The following is a 19,480-nucleotide window of genomic DNA, read 5'->3' as shown; positions in this document are numbered from 1 at the left end:
TATATACAACCCTGTAGCACAACTCATAAAAGTACTTGGTTGCGGAGATATCGATGATTTTATTAGCGCATGTCAAGTGGTTGAGAAAATCAGAGTTTCGAGAAAAACACCTTCAAAGTTTTCATTCAGACGCTATCATGATCAAGGGGAGACGAGACAGTTTTCACCGCTTGACAATAGAAGGCATGCTCCTAGCGACCTCTGCGATGTATGTTCATTCAAGCTTAGCGCCAGTGGTCTGCGCACGACCAATCAGTAATCAGGATGCCACGCACTGACCAATACGATCACTCCGTTGTTGCTAGGGGCGGAGTCTACAGTGTAGCTGCGGCGCTAAATCCAAATCTTCGGACAAGTTTCTCTTACGTTGAGAGTCGGAAAATCATGGCCCAGAAAAATGCTGATTTCTTGCCTTTCCTTTGATCATTTAGCTTCAAAATTTCGGCAAATGATAGACAAAACATTAGACTACAAAATCATGCCGAAAACAGAAATCCAATTGTTTTGACCAGTTTTGATGGTGCGACTTCAAACTCGATTTTCTCGCCTCAGCCGTCAGCGACTTTAGGATCCTTTTGTTGTAGCGGGTCACATATTGTTTCAAGCCATACTGTCAGTGCTGCATGGATTGTGGGCAACTGGTACTACTGTATGTATGGTCTCGTCTAGTATGCTGCCTGTTGCATTTGACACATACCAATTTGTGAAAGTATCTGTGACAATTTTACTATGTACAGCAGTTAGGAAATAAATATACTACAATGAATTTTATTTTCATTGTACAGTTGAACCTCTCTTATCCGGCCTCCCTTTATCCGGATCTCTCTATTATACGGATGCAATCTCGCAATGATTTTTTTAAAAATAATTATGGGAGGAAAGGGGGATTCCCAACTCCTTGAGAACTCCTACACAAACACACATGAATTACATATTATTTCCAACATGATAACATACATTACATCAAATTTCCTTCCAAATTGCTTACCTTCAGACATTTTAACATCCCCAAACATCCCCAAATGTGACAATGAAAAGGTTGCAGTATACACATTACTACATGTGATACTACAATGGGCTACATCAGTACATGTGTATGTATATGTACATGTATAAAGCATTGAGTCTCCCTTATCCGGCCAAATCCCTTATCCGGATGAGCCCCGGTCCCGACTTGTCCGGATACGAGAGGTTCAACTGTACTTGTCAAATTCTAACTACTATCACATTTCCTTTGCCTTTTCCTCTCTACTTGATAGCAAAATAAGGATGATCAATTCTAGTAGAAAATGAGAAGTGCATTCAAACACAATGGCTGGAATATATTTTACAATGCAGATCTAGCCCTGGGTTTATGAAAAAAAATGCGCTTCACACATTGTGTAGACAGACAGATTTCCAATGATGAATGCATGCTGTCATGCACATGTGCCATGTGTGCTTAGTTCACGCTTGTTTTAGTCTGTGGACTAAATCGTCGCTGAGAATGAGGAGGGTGTTAAGGTGCCTCGAACACTATGGCTGTAGTGGCAACTTAAAGGGATCGTACAGTTTTGGTTGAGACCTAATTTCAGGTTTCTAACATTTTTTGGTGAGATAATGAGAAACCTCTTATGAAATATGAAAGAGCATGTAATTCTACGAGGGATTCAACGTTTATTTGATGAAAATTGGTTTTGAAATGGCTGAGATATCAAAAAAGAGCGATTCTGATAAAGTGTGGGACCCACACTTTATTACGATCGCTTTGTTTTACTTTGTTTTTGGATGTTTCATTCATCCCAAACCCGATTTTCATCAAATAAACTTTGAATTCCTCTTAAAATGGTATGCTCTGTACTATATCATAAGTGTTTTCTTGGTATCTCGCAAAAAGTTAAAAGCCCAATTCTCATCTCCACCAATACTGTACTATCCCTTTAAGGCCCTTATCATTCTCAGCCGACAAAATGTAAACCATGGACTTCATTGATATTGCCTTCAAAAATTGATGCAAGTAACGTAGAAATGTAAACTCAAGGGCAATTTTGTGTTCGAAATGATTGAATGTTGAGCACAAGAGAAGAAGGAAAGAAAGAAAGAGAGAGGTACAGTGTAGGAAGAGAGAGACATATCCCACATGAACTGGTGGTAGGTAAATATGGGTGATGCTGTCAAATTCGTAAATTTAAATCCACCAGATTTGCTGAAAACAAAGAGGATGATGATGACATCTTTGGTAGCTCCACCATGGATCACCCCCGGAGACCCGGTGGCAACACCAGACTCTCATCCGCAACATCCAGCCCTTCCAAGTCCGCCAAGATGGAGGAGGGTAACGATGATGATTGGCTGAGTGAGGCCGCTGGACTCGGGTCGACGTTTTCTTTGACCTCGAAGCAGAAAGCAACGACGGCTAGCAAGAAGCAACCTTCCAAGTCTGATGTAAGTGACAGGCCCTAGTGTAATATCATCACGTTCCAAAATGAAGACAGTTAATTTCCCGCTTTCAATACATGGCAACTAGCCTTTCTGTGTCGTACATGAACTTACGGCATTTGGGGCAACATGGGAAGTGCTGTTACATAACCAAAAATGAAAAAAGAAAATGAAGAAAAAAAAAAAGGAACAAGCAAATTCTGGTTCAAAATAAGTCATCAGTTAAAACAAGATCCAAAGCTCAGCATAATGTAGCACAGTTTTCAAAGTTTTGTTTCTGTCGTATTTTCTTTTTCCCTCATGCTCAGGGGGAGTTATCATTCATTTTCTTTCATTTGATAGCAAGTGTTTGAAGTGTTTAACTTTTCATCTCATTGATAAGGATGGCTAAATCAAAATACACATTGCTCTTGATTTTCACCACTTTTTTTTGGTCAAATATCCTGCTATGGTCTATCACTGGACACATTTTTGCCCAGTGCTGATAATTTTTATATCAATAATCTAACTTATCAAAATTCATCTTCTGCATTTCAAACAAACAGTGTATATACTTGGCTGGTGGTTTGTTGAGTTAGAAAACAAATCTGTGGAATTGATTTTCTGTCTCTCCATGTTGATGATATGCAGGTAGATATAGACAAAGTGCCAGAAAAGTATGCCGCCCAAGGTGGGCAGAAAGTGGCAGGGAAGAAGGAGGAATCAAGCAAACCCATCCCCACCAAAGACACCACCAGGGCAGGAGGAGGGGTTGCTATGGAGACACCCAAGAGACCCGCATCAGCGGCGGACTATCTCGGCCTTGGTGGTGATGAGATTGATATTGATTCCATTGCACCGTGAGTTCCATGTGTTATTCTTTTTTCGTATAGAGGAAAAAGGAAGTCAGATCGTCTTACAATGGAGATATCTAAATGTCCACTACGTTGTGTTTATTCATCTTTCTAGTCAGGCGAATTGTGACACCATGCTTTAAATTTTATGTTCACCAGACACAACCTGATTGCAGAAATGCATGGAAAGAATTATCAGATACCTGCTGGCTAATACCATACAAAGATCTTCATTTTACTCTGTTGGAGTTGCCAATTCTGTCCAATTCTGCAGCAGCCTTTCCTGATAACTTGAAATACTGCTTTAAATTATATGCAAAATATATAAGCCTCCCTGATTTGGTAAATTTCTGTGGCCATTGAGATGCCTGTTACACACCACTATCTGCCTGGGCACTGTTTCATGAAAGTAGTCAGCCCTGACAAGTTGGCAGTCTCTGACAATCACCATAGTAACAGTCAGAGACTGAAGCCTCTTAGCCAATCAAAACCAAGGATTTTGCTGACATTGTCAGAGACTGACAACTTGTCAGGGCTGACAACTTTCCATGAAACGGTGCCCTCGTTGCTTTTTGATCTTTGATGCTCTATGATCCCATCAGGCAACAAACTCGTCCATTCCTGCAGTGTCTCATGTGAGCATGCATATACATGAAGTGTGACTGGTTTGCACTCGCCGCAATGTGTATCATGCATTCAGCATACGTGTGCGCGCTTTGGACACCGCAGTAATGGCAAATCTTCTGCCAGATCGAATCGGTCTGTAGTACATCCAAGTCGTATTTCAAGCAATTTTTCTTCACACAAAAAATCACTTGTATGCAAACAGATTAAAAAAACAGGAATGAATTCCTTCACAGCCTGGGAAAGTATGTGCTTTATTTCTTGGGAATGTAAACACCTTACTTTCTCCTCTGCCTAGACAAAAGCAAGTGACGCCTCGAAGCGAAACCGGTAGTCCAAAGAGAGGTCGACTGGATGACATGTTCACTGTGCCAGCCAAGAGAGATACCACGTAAGTTTGACTTCCTCAAAAAATTCCATTCAGATGTCACTATGGCGTTTAACCCGTGGAAAATGGATTGATTTTGCTACAGCATGCATTTCTCATAGACACCCGCCTGAGTATACTCGGGACTCGTCCTCAACGGGTTAAGGTAGCTCTTCCTCAGTAATGACATCTTGAGGTCTACATGATGACATTTAGCAAACAATGTATCATTGTATCATTATCTTCTTTTTTTCTTTTTTTTTTTGGGGGGGGGGGGGTGAATGAGGTCCCAGCTCTAGTGAGAATAAGATTTGGGGGGGGGGGGGGGTGGGGGCAAGGTGGCTCTATTGGTAGCAAGTCTGTGGTAGCAATCTAGAGTCCCAGGTTCGAGTCCAGCTTCGCAGTGCTGTGTATTATTGTGCCGCCGTCACCTCCCCTCTCTAGTAAGACCCACTCTGTCCCGCAAATTGGACTTAAGATGGAAGCCTGTTGTGTATCAGAGTGAATAAAGGATGTCAACCTGGTAATGTGGTTCATCCCACATTCACCAGGGAGCTTGGCAACTGATATTGACCTCCGTTGGTCCATCCCAGGTGATGAGCAGTTGTCAGGTGACTAGGAGTTGTCAGGTGACGAGCAGTAGTCATGTGAATGGCAACAGTCAGGTGACTCATGATAGTCTGATCTCTGATGACTAGCAGTAGCCAGCAAACCGTATCAACCAGACACATCATGGCTTATAAATGACCGCAATGCGAAGAATAGGGCAGAAGTGTCTTTAACTCATATAGACGTATACTGTAAAAGTGGATATTTTCGTGCGATTAATTTTGCGCGCTTGGCCAGGTAAGATGTGTTTCACATGTTTTTAATTCTGCAAAATCAAGACATCAATTACTGGAACATATGGCAAACAAAAATATTCCTGTGCTTTTTTTTTTGCGGTAGTTTCTGTTGCGCGAAATGTGCAAAAATCACAACACCATGAAAATCTCCACTCTTACAATACCATGGATTTTATATCGCCAATTTTATTTAAGATTTTTATGTTTATTTTTTCCCCCCTGCCCGTTAGTTCTCCTTTCCCCTGGGACAGTGATGGTGTGGGAGGGGCCAGAAAGAAACCGGGAGATCTTAGCTCCACTGGCGATCTAGGCAGTACTTTTGACTCCACAAATTTTGGTAAGTGGCATGTAACGTGGTCTCTGTCTGTGGTGATATAACCTTAAGAGTGGCTTTGTTACTGATTGACCAAACATGTGTACATATTTGTGGATATGTTTGAGTTTATGTACATTATATGCTTGTAAGCACACTAGAGCTACATTGTAAATGAGGAAGAAAGCTGTGTTGGCTAAATTATGTGCCATCTGAAATAAATAAATTAAATTACATTGTGGCCAATATGTATTCTCTGAATTCCGTGATTACTCCTTCCAAGACGATGATGACGACGACGATCCCCTGGGCGAGAGTGACCCGATGAGGGCCAGCCTCATCGCCCAGCAGCTGAAGCAGCTGGCTGCCCTGGAGCGGAACGAGCCGCTGCCGACACCCGAAAAAACAGCCCCACCCTCCTCCACCTCCTCTGCCACACCCGCAGCCTCCGGGGGTCCTCCTGCAGCCATCAGACAGCAGTCGGCTCCACCCTCTTCACAAGCTCCTCCCCCCAGCAAGGTAATGATAAAATGATAATACAGACATTTATAATGGGCAACATATCCACTCAAAGATGCTCAAGGCATTCACAATTAATGTTTATAACCAAATACACAATCTGACAGTATGAGAGAGAGAGCAAATGGGATGCAGGGTTGGCAAATGGAGTGTAGCATTTAAGCTTTTCTTATTCTTACTTTTTTGAGCCTGCCACCAGAAACTCTGCAAGATCTGTACTGTCACGTCTTACTCATATCGTCACTGGGGTGACAAAACCTTGTGTGTTAAATTTGGTGGAGATGACTGTTTTGGATTAATGGTCGGATAATCAGTTAAAGTGATGTCCTGTCCAAATCCTTAATGTCTTACCCAAGAAATGAAGCCACCACGGCATGTCAAAGGTAAGGTTATCCCATTTGATATATTGCTTTGACTGCCATGTCCTTTTGTTTTTGTTTTTTTTTTTTTTTTGCTCTCCCGAACATTTGACATTTGGTAGATACGAGGTATTGTTTCCCAGCAACGATATGCTCTTAATTTCACACTGACACAGTTTTGTGTGTTTGTACGATATTGACTTCGAGGCAAGAAATCACACACAACTGCCCTGACCAGCTGTCAGGCAGCAAATGGTTTATTCACATATCGAGTTATTTCGAAAATAGCACTCACATACAATAAGGTCTAATTATGAGGTGAACTTGGGAGGACCTTGAGGATTGAGATGTTGAGGGGAGTCGTTTTGTACCATACTGTAGTGATGATGATGCTTTGGGAATAGGAGTAGCAGAAGGACCAACAGAGTGGTCACATCTCACCTGTAGTAATGTGCTGTTGAATGAAATCTTGCAACACATATTTCTACAAGTTGTACAAATTGTAGCGTAATATATGAACTGCACAACCGCAGTCCACAGTGACAGGTTATGCGTGACACCATTAAAGTCTTCGGCCAGAATTCATCCATATTCCCACAGCAGAGCCTAGCACATTTTTGATCGAAACACTCATGAGCTACAAAATATCCATTTCGCTTATATCAGTCAATCAAATTTGAAGATCACAGTTCTTTTCCATCCCATGCATTTGTGTGCTCTTGCTTTGAAAGAAACTGCCTTATGTATGGAAAAACAAAACAAAACTGTAGTAGTTCTGAAGAGAAATAATTGGTCACAATACACATGTGTGTTACAGCTGTATTTTTCTATAACCATTACGTGTCCTTGTACTTCCTTGCTTTCCAACTCCAGATGGAACCAGGACGTGGCATGTCAGCCACCGCCCCCCTCCAGAGGCAATCTTCATCAAGCACCCTCCCGACCACTGATCCCAAACCGTCACCCAGCCAAGGACAGCCCACTGCAGGTAAAAGATTGTAGCCATAGCCTACGGTTAGTCCCTTCTAAATGAAATCAGAATTCTGATAAGAGACTTTAAAGGGATGGTACAGTATTGGTGGAGATGAGAATTGGGCTTTTAACATTTTGTGAGAAACCAAGAAAAAACTTACGATATAGCACAGAACATACCATTTTAAGAGGAATTCAAAGTTTAAATGATGAAAATCGGGTTTGGGATGAGTGAAACATCCAAAAACAAAGTAAAACAAAGCAATCGTAATAAAGTGTGGGTCCCACACTTTATGAGAATCGCTCTTTTTTGGATATCTCAGCAATTTTAAAACCAATGTTCATCAAATAAACGTTGAATTCCTCATAGAATTATATGCTCTTTCATATTTCATAAGAGGTTCCTCATTATCTCATCAAAAAATGTTAGAAACCTGAAATTAGGTCTCAACCAAAACTATACGATCCCTTTAACGCCAGAGAGACGTGCTGCCTGAGAAGGAATGAGTCATGTGACCACAGAGCCTAGTATGCTAAAGATTCTTACTCTTTCATAGTCATATCTCCTTGTCAATTAACTCTTTCAAATTTTCTGTGTGATTTTCACAGTGTTGGCCAGAATACATGATGAATGCAGATGCCTGTGTCATTAAATGTGCAGGTTTATTACAAATTACTATCAGAGAGAAAGAGAGAGAGAGAGAGAGAGGAAAAAAAACCACACAAAACAACAGCATTGATATAGGAGCAAGTTAATGACATAAAGGTTAACATTCTTGTGGTAATGATAATATTACTAGTTTTCGTATAGTACCTTTCACACTTTTTAAGTATCTCAATGCACTTTACAAACTATTATTGCCTCGGCCGTTGGATATATTATTTCCAACCAGCCATGACAGTGCTCACTCTCCACTCTCTGGGGAGCATTCCAGCCACTCGCAGCCATTTACAGGCGCACACATGCTGATCAACTAACATAAATGTCCTCATCGTACCAGGTACCCATTTATACTCCTCGGTGGAGAACAGCAATGTGGACAAAGTGCCTTTGCTGAAGCAGAAGGGCAAATGTGTCGGGCATCACATGGGCTTCAAACCCACAGACCCAAACCATGCTCATGTCATTTGAAGGTGAGCGCTCTTATCCTCTCACCCACGACACCTCCATACGGTAGACATTCACACACATTTTACACCCACTTCTAGGGAGACGGGAACCCAGGTGGAGACAAGAGATGCATCAGCGGCAACAACAACAACAACAACAAGCACAGGGTGGCACACCTGCAACCCCACCGCAACTGCCGACCAGAGAGGCAACGTCTACAATGCCAGCAACAGCAGCAACGAGTGGTATGCCACTCCAGAGTCCAGCAGCACCACCTGCTCAATCCACAAGTGTTAGCTCGAGGATGTTGCCGGGGACAACTGGTTTCGGAGTGGATTCAGCTCTCCTGGCTGGTAATCAACAGCTGGAGAAACAGAGACAAGCCATGCTGGACTTTGAGGATACTCTGAAGCAGCAACAGGTGTGTTGGTGTTTGTAAGAAGGGTACCGGTGTACTAAGAGGTGTGCTAGTGTTACAAGGAAGGTGTTGGTGTAGTAAGAGGTGTGTTGGTGTTTTAAGAGGTAAGTTGGTGTTGCAAGAGGTGTGTTGGTGTTGCAGGAAAGGTGTTGGTGTAGTAAGAGCTGTGTTGGTGTTTTAAGAGGTACATTGTAAGTTGGTGTTGTAAGAGGTGTGTTGGTGTTGCAGGAAAGGTGTTGGGTGTAATAGCGATGGTTTATGTTTTAAGCGGTAAGTTGGTGTTGTAAGAGGTGTATTTGTTTTTAAGAGGTAAGTTGTTGTTGTAAGAGGTGTGTTGGTGTTGCAAAAAAAAAAAGCATTGGTGGTTTTAAGTGGTGTGTTGGTGTTTGCAAGAGGTGAGCAGGTGTTGTGAGATGCATTGGTGTTGAAATATGTGTTGGTGTAATAAACCTCATCAGTAGGATTTGTAGTGCTGCATGTTGGCCCCCACCTTCCAGTCAGTTTTATCCTACATTGATCATTTAAAGAGAGAATGAATACAGTTGAAGGAAACCTTTGAGCAGTTCGTCATGCAATTATTGTCAATATTTAGCAAATTTCAGTCATCTCAGGATGATTTAGCCACTCTTTGGCATGGCATTTATTGTGTCTATGTGTTAATTTGTTGCTGTTATTACCTTCAGTAGCAAATCTGTGCCATCGTGCTGAGAACATGAACATCGACATGTGAAGGTAGTCATATGAGATATAAGAAGTTTGATATCTCTCACATGAAAAATTTGTCAGGCCATATTAAGCGTTGCCCTGTTTGCATGAGAACGTAGAAAAAAAAACAAAAAACAAAACAAAACTGATGTATATGCCAGGGTTAGCTGATTCAGGGTGTGTTTTGAGGATTTACATTCACCATCATTTTTAGTTGGATGTCATGCAAAATGAAGAAGACATTCTAAGAAACTATCTCAATAAAGTGGGAAATGAGAAGATAGGAAGCAGGTGGGAGAAAATAAAAATAAAAAATGTGGATGTCTTCTAGAACTTTGAAGGCGCATAGACCCGGTAGTTGCGGGGGCGCTGTTGGATGATAGTGCTGATCACCGTTAGCATTGATATGAAGATCGCTGAAGTTGAGCTGTCATCAAGAGCAAAGCGCGTAGGTGTTGCTAGGTATCGTTGCCTTCGTTGTCTTCTCTCTGCATCACGCAGTCTGTAGTGATGCTAGGGTGCGTGTTTATGTGCTTCTTAGTATGACATCACAAAAGAAGTTTGCTAAAGCTGTCATCCCCCTCGGTCGAATCATAAGCCGAACTGTGATCGGACCACTGACTACAGTGGATTGGATTCCTTCGGACTCATGGAAATGGGTCATAGCGTAAAGTGCTAAAGAGGAGTCGATAGCATAGGTCTCTGTGGGAAACTTGCGCCCGCGTACGCATTCGACTAAACCACCGGGTCCATGTGTTTTTAAAAATAGCTTTAGAAGAATTGCCAAGTGGAAAAAGTTCTTATTGATGGTGAATGCAAAGAAATCGGGGAAGTGCATCTAAGGCAATGATCATGTGAAAAGGGGGAGAGTAATCAAAGGGCATCTCATTTTCTCCCCCTGGACTGGTAGGCTCAGATGGCAGCAGAGCATGAGAAGCAGATGAGAGCTATACAGGAGCAGCAGCAGAAGGCACTGTTGCAGCAACAGCAACAAGTCCTGCAACGGCAGCAGCAACAGCAACAGCAAGCCATTCAGCAGCAGCAGCAGCAGCAGCAACTTCTGATGCAGCAGCAGATGTTGCAGAGCACTCCCTCCACTCCCGGTGTTGCCGGGCTGGGTCTCGCTGGTGTTGGTGGTGGTGGTGGTAGTGGGCTCTCCACATTGGGATTTGGAGCTGGTGTTGGAACAATGGGCGTTGCATCGCAGACCCCATGGCTTGAGAATAAGGTATGTTAACGCCAATTTGGATATTGCATGTGCGTCTTCATTTTCAGTCTCCCAAAATTTTCCAGCACTTCTACAGTGTACTTTGAATAGTAAAACCACTTTTGAGCTTCCACTTTGAAAATGAAGTAGGCTCTGGAATGAGAATTTTGATGAATGTTTCTTCTGTCTTAATATTTCTTTCCTCCGTGGTTCATCTGACTGTTAAGATGAGCTGATGCTACAACAGAGCACCACTGTTAATGTGTGTGCCATGCATACTGCATTGTGGACAGGAGCTTCGCTGATTTTACCTGAACATTAGTACTGCTTCAGGTTGAAGATAAAATAATCACATTAGATTTTGTTATGGGAATATGCACTGCAGAGAAACGTGCCTCTCTTTTAAGGTACTGTAATGTTGGAATTCTAGCCCCGTTGTAGAAAAGCTATGATTGATTCAATGGTGATACAGTGTAGCATCACACTCTTGTAGTGTGTATAATCTGGATTTATGCTGCTGAGAACATGGAACTTGCAGTGTATATCAAGGCTAATTTAAAGCTTATCTCATGCTTTCTTCCTCAATGATTAGCTCCGGCAGCTGGAGGCGGAGAAATCCCAGTTGGAGGCGTCGGCCCAGCTCACCGAGAAGCATCACCGGCAGCAGGTGGAGACGCTGGAGGCGGGCCACAGGGACTACGTGGCCCTCCTGGAGGAGAATGCCCGGAGACGGGAGACCCGAATCCAACGCGAGGCAGAGGAGGCCTCGGGCCGGTCCGAGGAGCGGCTGAAGGCGGTCATCGCCGAGCGGACCACCTTGGTCAGTGAGCACCAGGCCAGGATGGACCAGGTGTACCAAGAGCACAGCCGAGAATTGGAACAGCTCAAGCAGGTCAGTTGGATCTTTATCTGTGACTTGTGGTCTTGATATTAAGCGTAGTGATGATGATAATGGTGATGACAATGCTTCTACTGCTACTTATGTATTAGTGTTATAACAATCCTAATAAGTAATAATTGTCGTCAATGTAGCTGTAATTATCATTATTGCCAGCTATCATTATTTGTATTTTCTTCATATTATTATCGTCATCGCTATCATCATCATCATCACCATCATCATTATTATCCTTAACGGCTAGTTGTAGTAGCAGTAGTAGTGTCATCATCTTTGTCGTCGTGATCCTCCTCATCAATGTTATCATTTTGCATGAAGCACCGCTCCACACTTTATGGTTCTCGAACAACAGTCAGCAGCATGTCAGTACTCTTCAGGCATCGGACTCAAACCGACACATACAGCACACTCATCTCATATTCTTTGGGAGCTCTGAGTCTCTCTTCACCTCCAAGGCTGCCACTTCCTGGCACGTGCCTTGTAAATTTGCCCACAGTAATGTTCAACTTTGTACCAGGCACCCATTTATACACCTAATGGAAAGATAGCACTGTAGATGAGAATGTCACACTATAGGACACTAGAGCAAGTGTGATTGGGGCTTATTCTGTGAATTTGCAATTAGCATGGACATTTTCGTTTCTTTTTTTTTTTTAAATCAAAGTCGTCATCATACATCAAATGTGAATTTGTAAACCACTTACTGAAGAATCCTGCTAGTTTGATCCTTGAGTTGAAGAAATCTATGCCCCGTCAAAGCAACTTACCATGCAAAATTCTTTGCAGATGCATCGGCAAGAGCTGGAAGCCCTCCGTATCCAATGGAAACGGGAGGTTGAGGATACCAGGAGGACGATGCAGCAGCATCTTGACTCCATGAAGGACAGCACGGGCCACACCCAATCCCTGAAGGCTGTCGTGGAGCGCGTAGGAGCCGTCGGGGAGCAGGTTAACTCGCTGCAGGTACGCGATGCGCACTTTACCCGGCCCTGTGTACCTTGGTCTTAAGTTCTGACAAGAATTGTGGTTGTAGATGTAGAGGCAAACACTTGAGGAGGCCTGTGTATGTATGAAACGATTGCTTGAGTGTGTGATATGCATGAATTGTGTTTTTGTTGCTCATTTGAGGGAGTCTTACAGCATAGTTAGATCCATGTACCCTATAAACAAAGTTTTATATTGCTGGCATGTGCAATGCGTGGACTAAATACATGAACTTTATATGAAATTAGCACCTATTATATTACCTATAATGTACACCATTGAGAGAAAGCATTTACAAAGACCAAACAGATTGTACTAGCATCAAAATCAGCCCTTTACAGAGTAATCTTGTGTCCTGCACCTAACTCAAAGCACCCTGTGAAGAAAAATAGAGTATATCACGCAGGATATAACTAAAGAAATTCCCTCACTTATCCAAAGGAACATTCTGGGGCAAACATAATGAATGGGCACTTGGGTCTTTCCCCAAAGGGACTTTTGGGCAAAGGCCGAAGTGCCCATTCATTATGCTTGCCCCAGGGTGACTTTTGTTGCCCCAGGCATGTTGGCAAATAACACCCTGTCGTGATATGAAACATAAAATTCATTTACCCCTCCAGGACAGAATGTCGGAGCAGCACCGGTCCCAGCTCGACAACCGTCTCCAGGACGTGCGGGAGAAGGAGGAGGAGACGAAGAGGATGCGGAAGAGACTGGAGGAGCAGGAGGCGGAGATGAGTCTGGAGAGAGAGCGGTTGCAGGCCACTGTCTCGCGTCTAGAGGCCCACATCAAGGAGCAGAACCTCCAGCTAGATGAGGTAGGTCACCACTCTCGTGTACAAAGAAACAGGAAGTACATGTTGCAGTCAGAGGAGAGATACTCAAAAGGGATGAAGTGTAATGAATTTGCATCATTTCTCATTTTGATAGAGGTGGAGGCCATAGAAAAAATTCCATGGATGTAACGGCATCAAAAAACCCACCATTTGCAGATGCCACAGCATCCATCATATAGTGTGTTTTGGTTTCAGTATTTTGTATAATGTCTTTTCACAGGAGCGTTGGAGGCTCATTGAATAGAGTTGCCTCTAGCTTTCGCCTCAGTGTGAGATCTTGTACCACCGCACTCGTGTCTCTTCACTATTCGTATAATGTCATTTCCCCAGGAGCGTTGGAGGCTGCGTCAGGAGCAGAACAAGCTCTCCAGCCTGCAGAGGATGGTGGAGGAGGAGAGGAAGGTGATGTCTGAACAGCTGGCATCGCAGCAGACCTCTCTTCAACAGGCTAAGGTGTGAACACACTCTCCATTCAATGTATAGCATTCCCTTTCTCTCTCTCCCTCTCTTTATCTGGATCTGTCTGTCATATCTCTCTCTATCTATCTTTCTCTATCTCTTTCTGTCTCTTGTCTCTCTTTTTCTTATATCTCTCTCCCACTATCTACCTTTTCTCTCTCTCTCTCTATCTCTATTTGTCTCTGTAAGTTTATCTCCATTAATCTCTTACATTTGTATCTCTGTCTCTCTTGATATATACATATATCTGTCTTTATCTCTATCTGTCTCTGTAGTTTTTTCTTCTCCTGTCTATTATCTCTATCTCTCTTATATATATCGTCGCTGGGGCGATAAGACCTCATATCTACAAAATGTCAAATGTTCAGGAGAGCCAAAAAACATGGCGGCCCAAGCACTGTGGCGAATGGGATAGCCTTTCCTTTGACATGCTGTGGTGGCTTCATTTTTGGAGTAAGACAGATGGGATTTGGACAGGCCATCACTTAACCCATTATTTGACCGTTAATCAAAAAAACTCATTTTCACCAAAATTGCAGATACAAGGTCTTATCACCCCAGCGATGATATATCTCTCTTTATGTCTATCTGTCTCTGTTAATCTCCTCCTGTTTATTATCTCTGTCTATCTATCTATCTATCTATCTATCTTTCTATCTATCGCTTTCTTTTTGACTGCTCTGTGGGATCAATAATTGCAATTTTTATACATTTTAGCAAGACAAAAATTAGGTTAGTCAGCCATTAATACTTATTTTAAACGTTATTTCCTTAACCGAAGTTTGCATTTTTTAAATAATTTTAATGAATGTTAGAAGCCTCAGAGATGCAATGTCATGTTCTCAACTCAGCTGAGGATATTGGAAAAAACGGTCGCCTTAAAGTGTGAAACTCTCAGTCATTGGTACAGTACGTTTATGAGAAAAATTGGGGTGTCATCTGCACGATTTACCATTTAAGAGTACAGTATATTTTGTAAAAAATAATGTTGATTTCTGGACATCTTCCATTTCTACCAGCAAATGCCAGTTATTCCTTTTCTTCTTTTTATCAAGTTGTGACATTTCAAAAGTCTGCTTTTCTGTCTTTCACTTGAAATTTCAACAACACTTGTGTGAAATTGTGGATAAAAATTATCTTCTCTGATGTGGAACTGACAATTAAGTGTGATTTTAACCTTTGCTGATGCTGTTTTGCAGAATGCCGTACTGGCAGAGCAGCAAAGCATCATGGGACAGTGCCTGGAGGAGCGCAAATCGCTGGCGGCCGAGAGGGCTCAGATGGCTGCTGCCCGCCGAGAGTGGGAGGCGACCATGCAGGAGGGGCTCACCAAGGCTTCCCAGGTTGGTATCTTTCCTTGGTAGCTGTCTAGCTAGCTTCTCGATTTGCTCTCATTCAATCCTCCCCCTCCCCCCACCATCCCACAAACCTTTAGCTGCACTGGTTTATATGCAAGGAACTGATCATTATTCATATTTTTTAGCTCAGGGGTAATGAAAATCCGGCATTCCCTTTCCCATTTTAACATACTTATCTATCTGATTGGCCTTAATGAATTCACTTCGTAACTACAGAGATGCCAACTGGTTCTTCTTTGTAGCATTTTGTACTTTGTTTTGCCAAAAACACAGCAGGTTTTCTGAAAAAAAAAAACCACCCAAATATTATAACTTACACATGTTTATTGGAGGAAAAATGAAAGTACTTTTTTTTTTAAACGGAAATATGCCTTTTCTGCCCTCGGAATACTGCAATGTAATACAAAGTTGACACCCCTGTACTAGACAGTACTCCTACATGATGAAATTTGTGTGTTGATATCTGATGTACTCTTGATACCTACCTTCTCTATGATGAAAAATGGTTTAATGATGTCAAGCAATGTACTCCTCCTTATCTCTTTCCCCATCTCGTTATTGCTCTAGGAACAGGCCAGCCGCGAGGGAGCCCTCCAAAGCCTGTCAGAGGAGCGCAGCAGGCTCGCCGCGGCCCGCGAGGCGCTCCAGCGGGACTCAGCCGACCTGGACCGCCGGGGGCGGGAGCTGGAGCGGCAGGAGGCGGCGATGCGGGAGGAGCGAGGCCGGCTGCAGAGGCTGGGGGAGACCCTCCAGGCACGCTCCTCCGAGTTCCAGGGAATGGTCAGCGATGCGGTCTCGGTGCGGGAGGAGGGGGAGGCAGCACTAGTCAAGGCCCGCAAGGTGGAAGGAGAACAGCTGTCCAGACAGAAGGTCAATCCATGCTCAATGATGTCAACTTATTTTATTATTGTTTTTTTTTTTGCAGTATTTTATACTGTGTATATGGCAGGTTTTGTGTAAAATATTGTTTTTCCAAGTGTTATTGCTAGACATGTCTATTGCAGGAAAGGTAAAAATACTGTTTTCCACCAAAAATAGGCCTTTTCAGCCCTCAGAATGGTGCAATGTTGTTTACATGGTTGGCATCCTGGTGTGAAAAAAATCCTGGCATGTTACTACTTTCACTTTTGCAAATGCTCCCGATATTCATATCGACTCGGATGTATCAGTGACATTTTCTCCTGGGATGTATTAGTGACATTTTCTCCTGAATATCTTCATTACGATATTTTCTCCAATAGCTCATATTGTGTATATGTTTCTGCTTTTGCAAATTTAACATCTAGGCTCCTGATTTCATTGAGGTCTCTAATTTGTTCCTGTGACTTTCAAATTAAGTGTTTTTCATGGCAACTGAGCTCTGTGTGTTTCTCACTTCGTACTGTGCTTCAAAGAGGACAATAAGTATGAAACACTCTTTTACAGTAAGAGTAATTTTTCCCACTTGGCGAGGTGATATGAATTTCACTCGTTTTTAATTCTACTGAATCAAGACATTGAGTAGAGGTACATAACAGCAAGCAAAAATGTTTGTGTGCTTTTATTTTTACAGTACAAAATTTCTGCACTGAAAATTTCTGCCTTTACAGTAGTTGAAGAAGTATTAGATGCATTGTGGAACTAACATGTTAACTCTCACTCTTGCTATTGCTTTGGTGACAAAAGTCCCTTGAGCTTCACCTGGACGAGCTGCGGGCCACTGAGAGGAGGATCGCTGAAGACAGGCTCCAGTTGGCTGAGGAGCAAAGGTCGCTGGAGAGGTCACTGGGGTCAATTCTGTGCCAGCAGTGTGGGCTGTCACTGTCCATGCAAGGGTTTCGAGGTATGCCGCGAAGGACATCTCGGAAGTTTGATCTGGAGCACTTGCCATAATTTGCCGAGAGATGTAGATTTTAGATACGGGTATCAAAGTTCAGAAGGTAAATTAAAAGACATTGCATAAGTGTACAAGGAGAAAATAATCTCCCTTTGGTCATGTAATGTTCTTAATTCATGCAATTTGTTATTGTTGTTGTTGTTTAAATTGAATTCCTACTTCAATTGTACACTGCTTCATATTTCATAGAAGTGGTTTCTAGTTATCTCGCAAAATGTTAAAACCCGAATTTCCACCTCAACCAGGGCTATACTATCCCTCCTTTAAGAAAAGAATGAGATGAGATTTATTATCTCTCACAGAATCCAACCCCCTGGCCATCTCTTCCTCCACCACTCTACCTCCGAGGGGGAGGTATGACAATCACGAGGGCGGGGTGATGGGCCTGCTCCCCACCCCGGGCGGAGATCCCATGCCGACGGAGGTAGTGGATAGACTCCTGGCTCAGGCTGAGCTGGACCACACGCGCAATATCTGGAAATTGGCAGCGGAAAAGGTAGGTGGTCGCTGGTGTTTTTGAGAGAACTCATTGCTGTAAACTGAGACTAACCAGAATATGGAAAAGAACGGATTGATTTCCCACTCAATTCATTTCAATTCAATTCAATTTTATTTCCACATAATCATTAAAAGGATACAAAGAATACATAAGATGTGACATAATGAACATCAATTGGAATGTACAGAGTAAGAGAACAATACACATAACATACCATATTCACCAAGAAGGTGTTTCAACAAACACAAAGTGAATTTACAAAGAAAGGGAAATAATGACATGATGGATGATTTGTGGAGGGGTCATGAGAAGTTTTTATGGAGATTCCATAAGACTTAAAGGTATGATCTCAGATTAAAATCTCATTACAGATACAGAAAGCTTTACAGGTTCTGTGAAATACTCACTCGAAATGATTATGATGTTTGTATTCACAGGTGTTTGCCCAAAGAATTCTTTCATTGGTTTTCAATGATATATTATCACAATATATACACGTCACAAAATGCTTGTAAATCTTATTTGTTTCTGTTATGCTCATGATGAGTTGAGCTGTGTCAGGAGTGATTTGCAATAACTGTATGATTATATTTTTGAGTAGCTGCATTTGACATAGTGTCTATGATGTGCCTGTATGAGGCTGACTCAAATACTGCTTTTGATTTTTTATTTCTGCATTGTCTCATGTTTGTATTACCATAATTTACATCAATATAATGTACTGTAAAAGTGAAAATTCTTGCGTGAGTTATTTTTCACACTCTGCCAGGTAAGATGAATTTCACATGTTTTGAATTCCACAGAATCAAAATCTAAAATTGTATCACCTGTAACAAGCGAAATATATGTGTGCTATTATTTTTGCTCTGGTTTCATGTTGTGCAAAAATTGTTTTTTTTTTATAGTAGTCTTAAAAATGTAGACATACAGAAGAAAAGAAGAAGAAAAAATTCAGTGTACAGACTTTTAAGAAAATGCATGATATGAATACTGCAGTCAAGTTGATTTCTGTTGGAATTTACACTGATGCAGAATCCATGACTATGGTAATTAATGCTCCACAGGATTTGTAAATAAGCAACATGCCATCTTGTAAAAGAAATTGTACGGAGTGTGATTACCGTGTTCATGCCAGTGGCAGTAGTTTGGTCGAACAGCTTACCTTACGACCTGCTGACACGTGATGCAATATTTGGTACACTGGGGTACCAAATGAAAATTCACCATTTTGATGAATTATTTTTTTTTTTTTCAGCGCTGTACCATTGGTTACCAAAAAATGTGTACAAATAATCTTTAGTATCATTATGCACAAAAATGTTTTCTTCTTTGTAATTATGCAACATAATCGGCATTGGGATCATTAGCGTCGCGCCGATTTATGCCAGCGCTGATGATGAGAATATGGTCGCCATGACAACATTGCACAACTGTATTATAATGGACACAAGATGGCGCTACACAACGCCATGCCCCGGGGTACAGCGTGCCGAATCACATGTAGAGAATACTCCCTCGGTGGTAACCTCATTCTCTGCCTTCTTTATTCGCAGGACAAGGAATTCCTCGAGGAGGAGACCTCCTTTCTGGAGTCGCTCAATGGGTCCTTCCGCCTGGGTCCCCCTGCGGTGACATAGCGATTTCTCATCTTCCCAAGAATGAGCCTGTTTCTTGCCGTAAAAAAAACAGCATTCCTGCCCAGCTTTCAACACATCACAAGCAGAACAGCAAAAAAGGCATTTCCTTTGGTTTATTGTGCATTAAAGAGCACAACGTGATCTCTGTAGTTTTTTTTTTTTTCTTATACGCCATTGGTCGTGAAGATAAAGAGCATATTCCTTCCAAATCAGAATACCCCAAATTTCTGGCTGTTGTGACT

The 19,480-nt window shown here is 42.2% G+C and overlaps 1 protein-coding gene across 1 annotated transcript in view; it reads left to right on the top strand.

Annotated features, from left to right (window-relative positions):
- The window catches only part of LOC139740956 (uncharacterized), a 33,027-nt gene extending 13,789 nt beyond the window's left edge, over positions 1 to 19,238 (top strand). Inside the window, exons 13-29 of the mRNA XM_071651543.1 lie at positions 2,181 to 2,424; positions 3,049 to 3,257; positions 4,174 to 4,266; positions 5,318 to 5,424; positions 5,684 to 5,919; positions 7,152 to 7,266; positions 8,460 to 8,782; positions 10,395 to 10,712; positions 11,284 to 11,583; positions 12,376 to 12,552; positions 13,194 to 13,391; positions 13,740 to 13,862; positions 15,068 to 15,211; positions 15,794 to 16,096; positions 16,892 to 17,048; positions 17,405 to 17,598; positions 19,155 to 19,238. Of these exons, the coding sequence (XP_071507644.1) occupies positions 2,181 to 2,424; positions 3,049 to 3,257; positions 4,174 to 4,266; positions 5,318 to 5,424; positions 5,684 to 5,919; positions 7,152 to 7,266; positions 8,460 to 8,782; positions 10,395 to 10,712; positions 11,284 to 11,583; positions 12,376 to 12,552; positions 13,194 to 13,391; positions 13,740 to 13,862; positions 15,068 to 15,211; positions 15,794 to 16,096; positions 16,892 to 17,048; positions 17,405 to 17,598; positions 19,155 to 19,238 (3,325 nt within the window). The remainder of the gene's footprint in view (positions 1 to 2,180; positions 2,425 to 3,048; positions 3,258 to 4,173; positions 4,267 to 5,317; positions 5,425 to 5,683; positions 5,920 to 7,151; positions 7,267 to 8,459; positions 8,783 to 10,394; positions 10,713 to 11,283; positions 11,584 to 12,375; positions 12,553 to 13,193; positions 13,392 to 13,739; positions 13,863 to 15,067; positions 15,212 to 15,793; positions 16,097 to 16,891; positions 17,049 to 17,404; positions 17,599 to 19,154) is intronic.
- The last annotated feature ends 242 nt before the right edge of the window (positions 19,239 to 19,480 follow it).

This window comes from Diadema antillarum, unplaced genomic scaffold (assembly GCF_040938485.1).
Source record: "Diadema antillarum isolate AM-2024a unplaced genomic scaffold, OU_Dant_1.0 seq00000891_RagTag, whole genome shotgun sequence".
Classification (NCBI taxonomy): Eukaryota; Metazoa; Echinodermata; class Echinoidea; order Diadematoida; family Diadematidae; genus Diadema; species Diadema antillarum.
The sequence above is the reverse complement of the archived record's forward strand: the minus strand, read 5'-3'. Positions and strand labels throughout refer to the sequence as shown.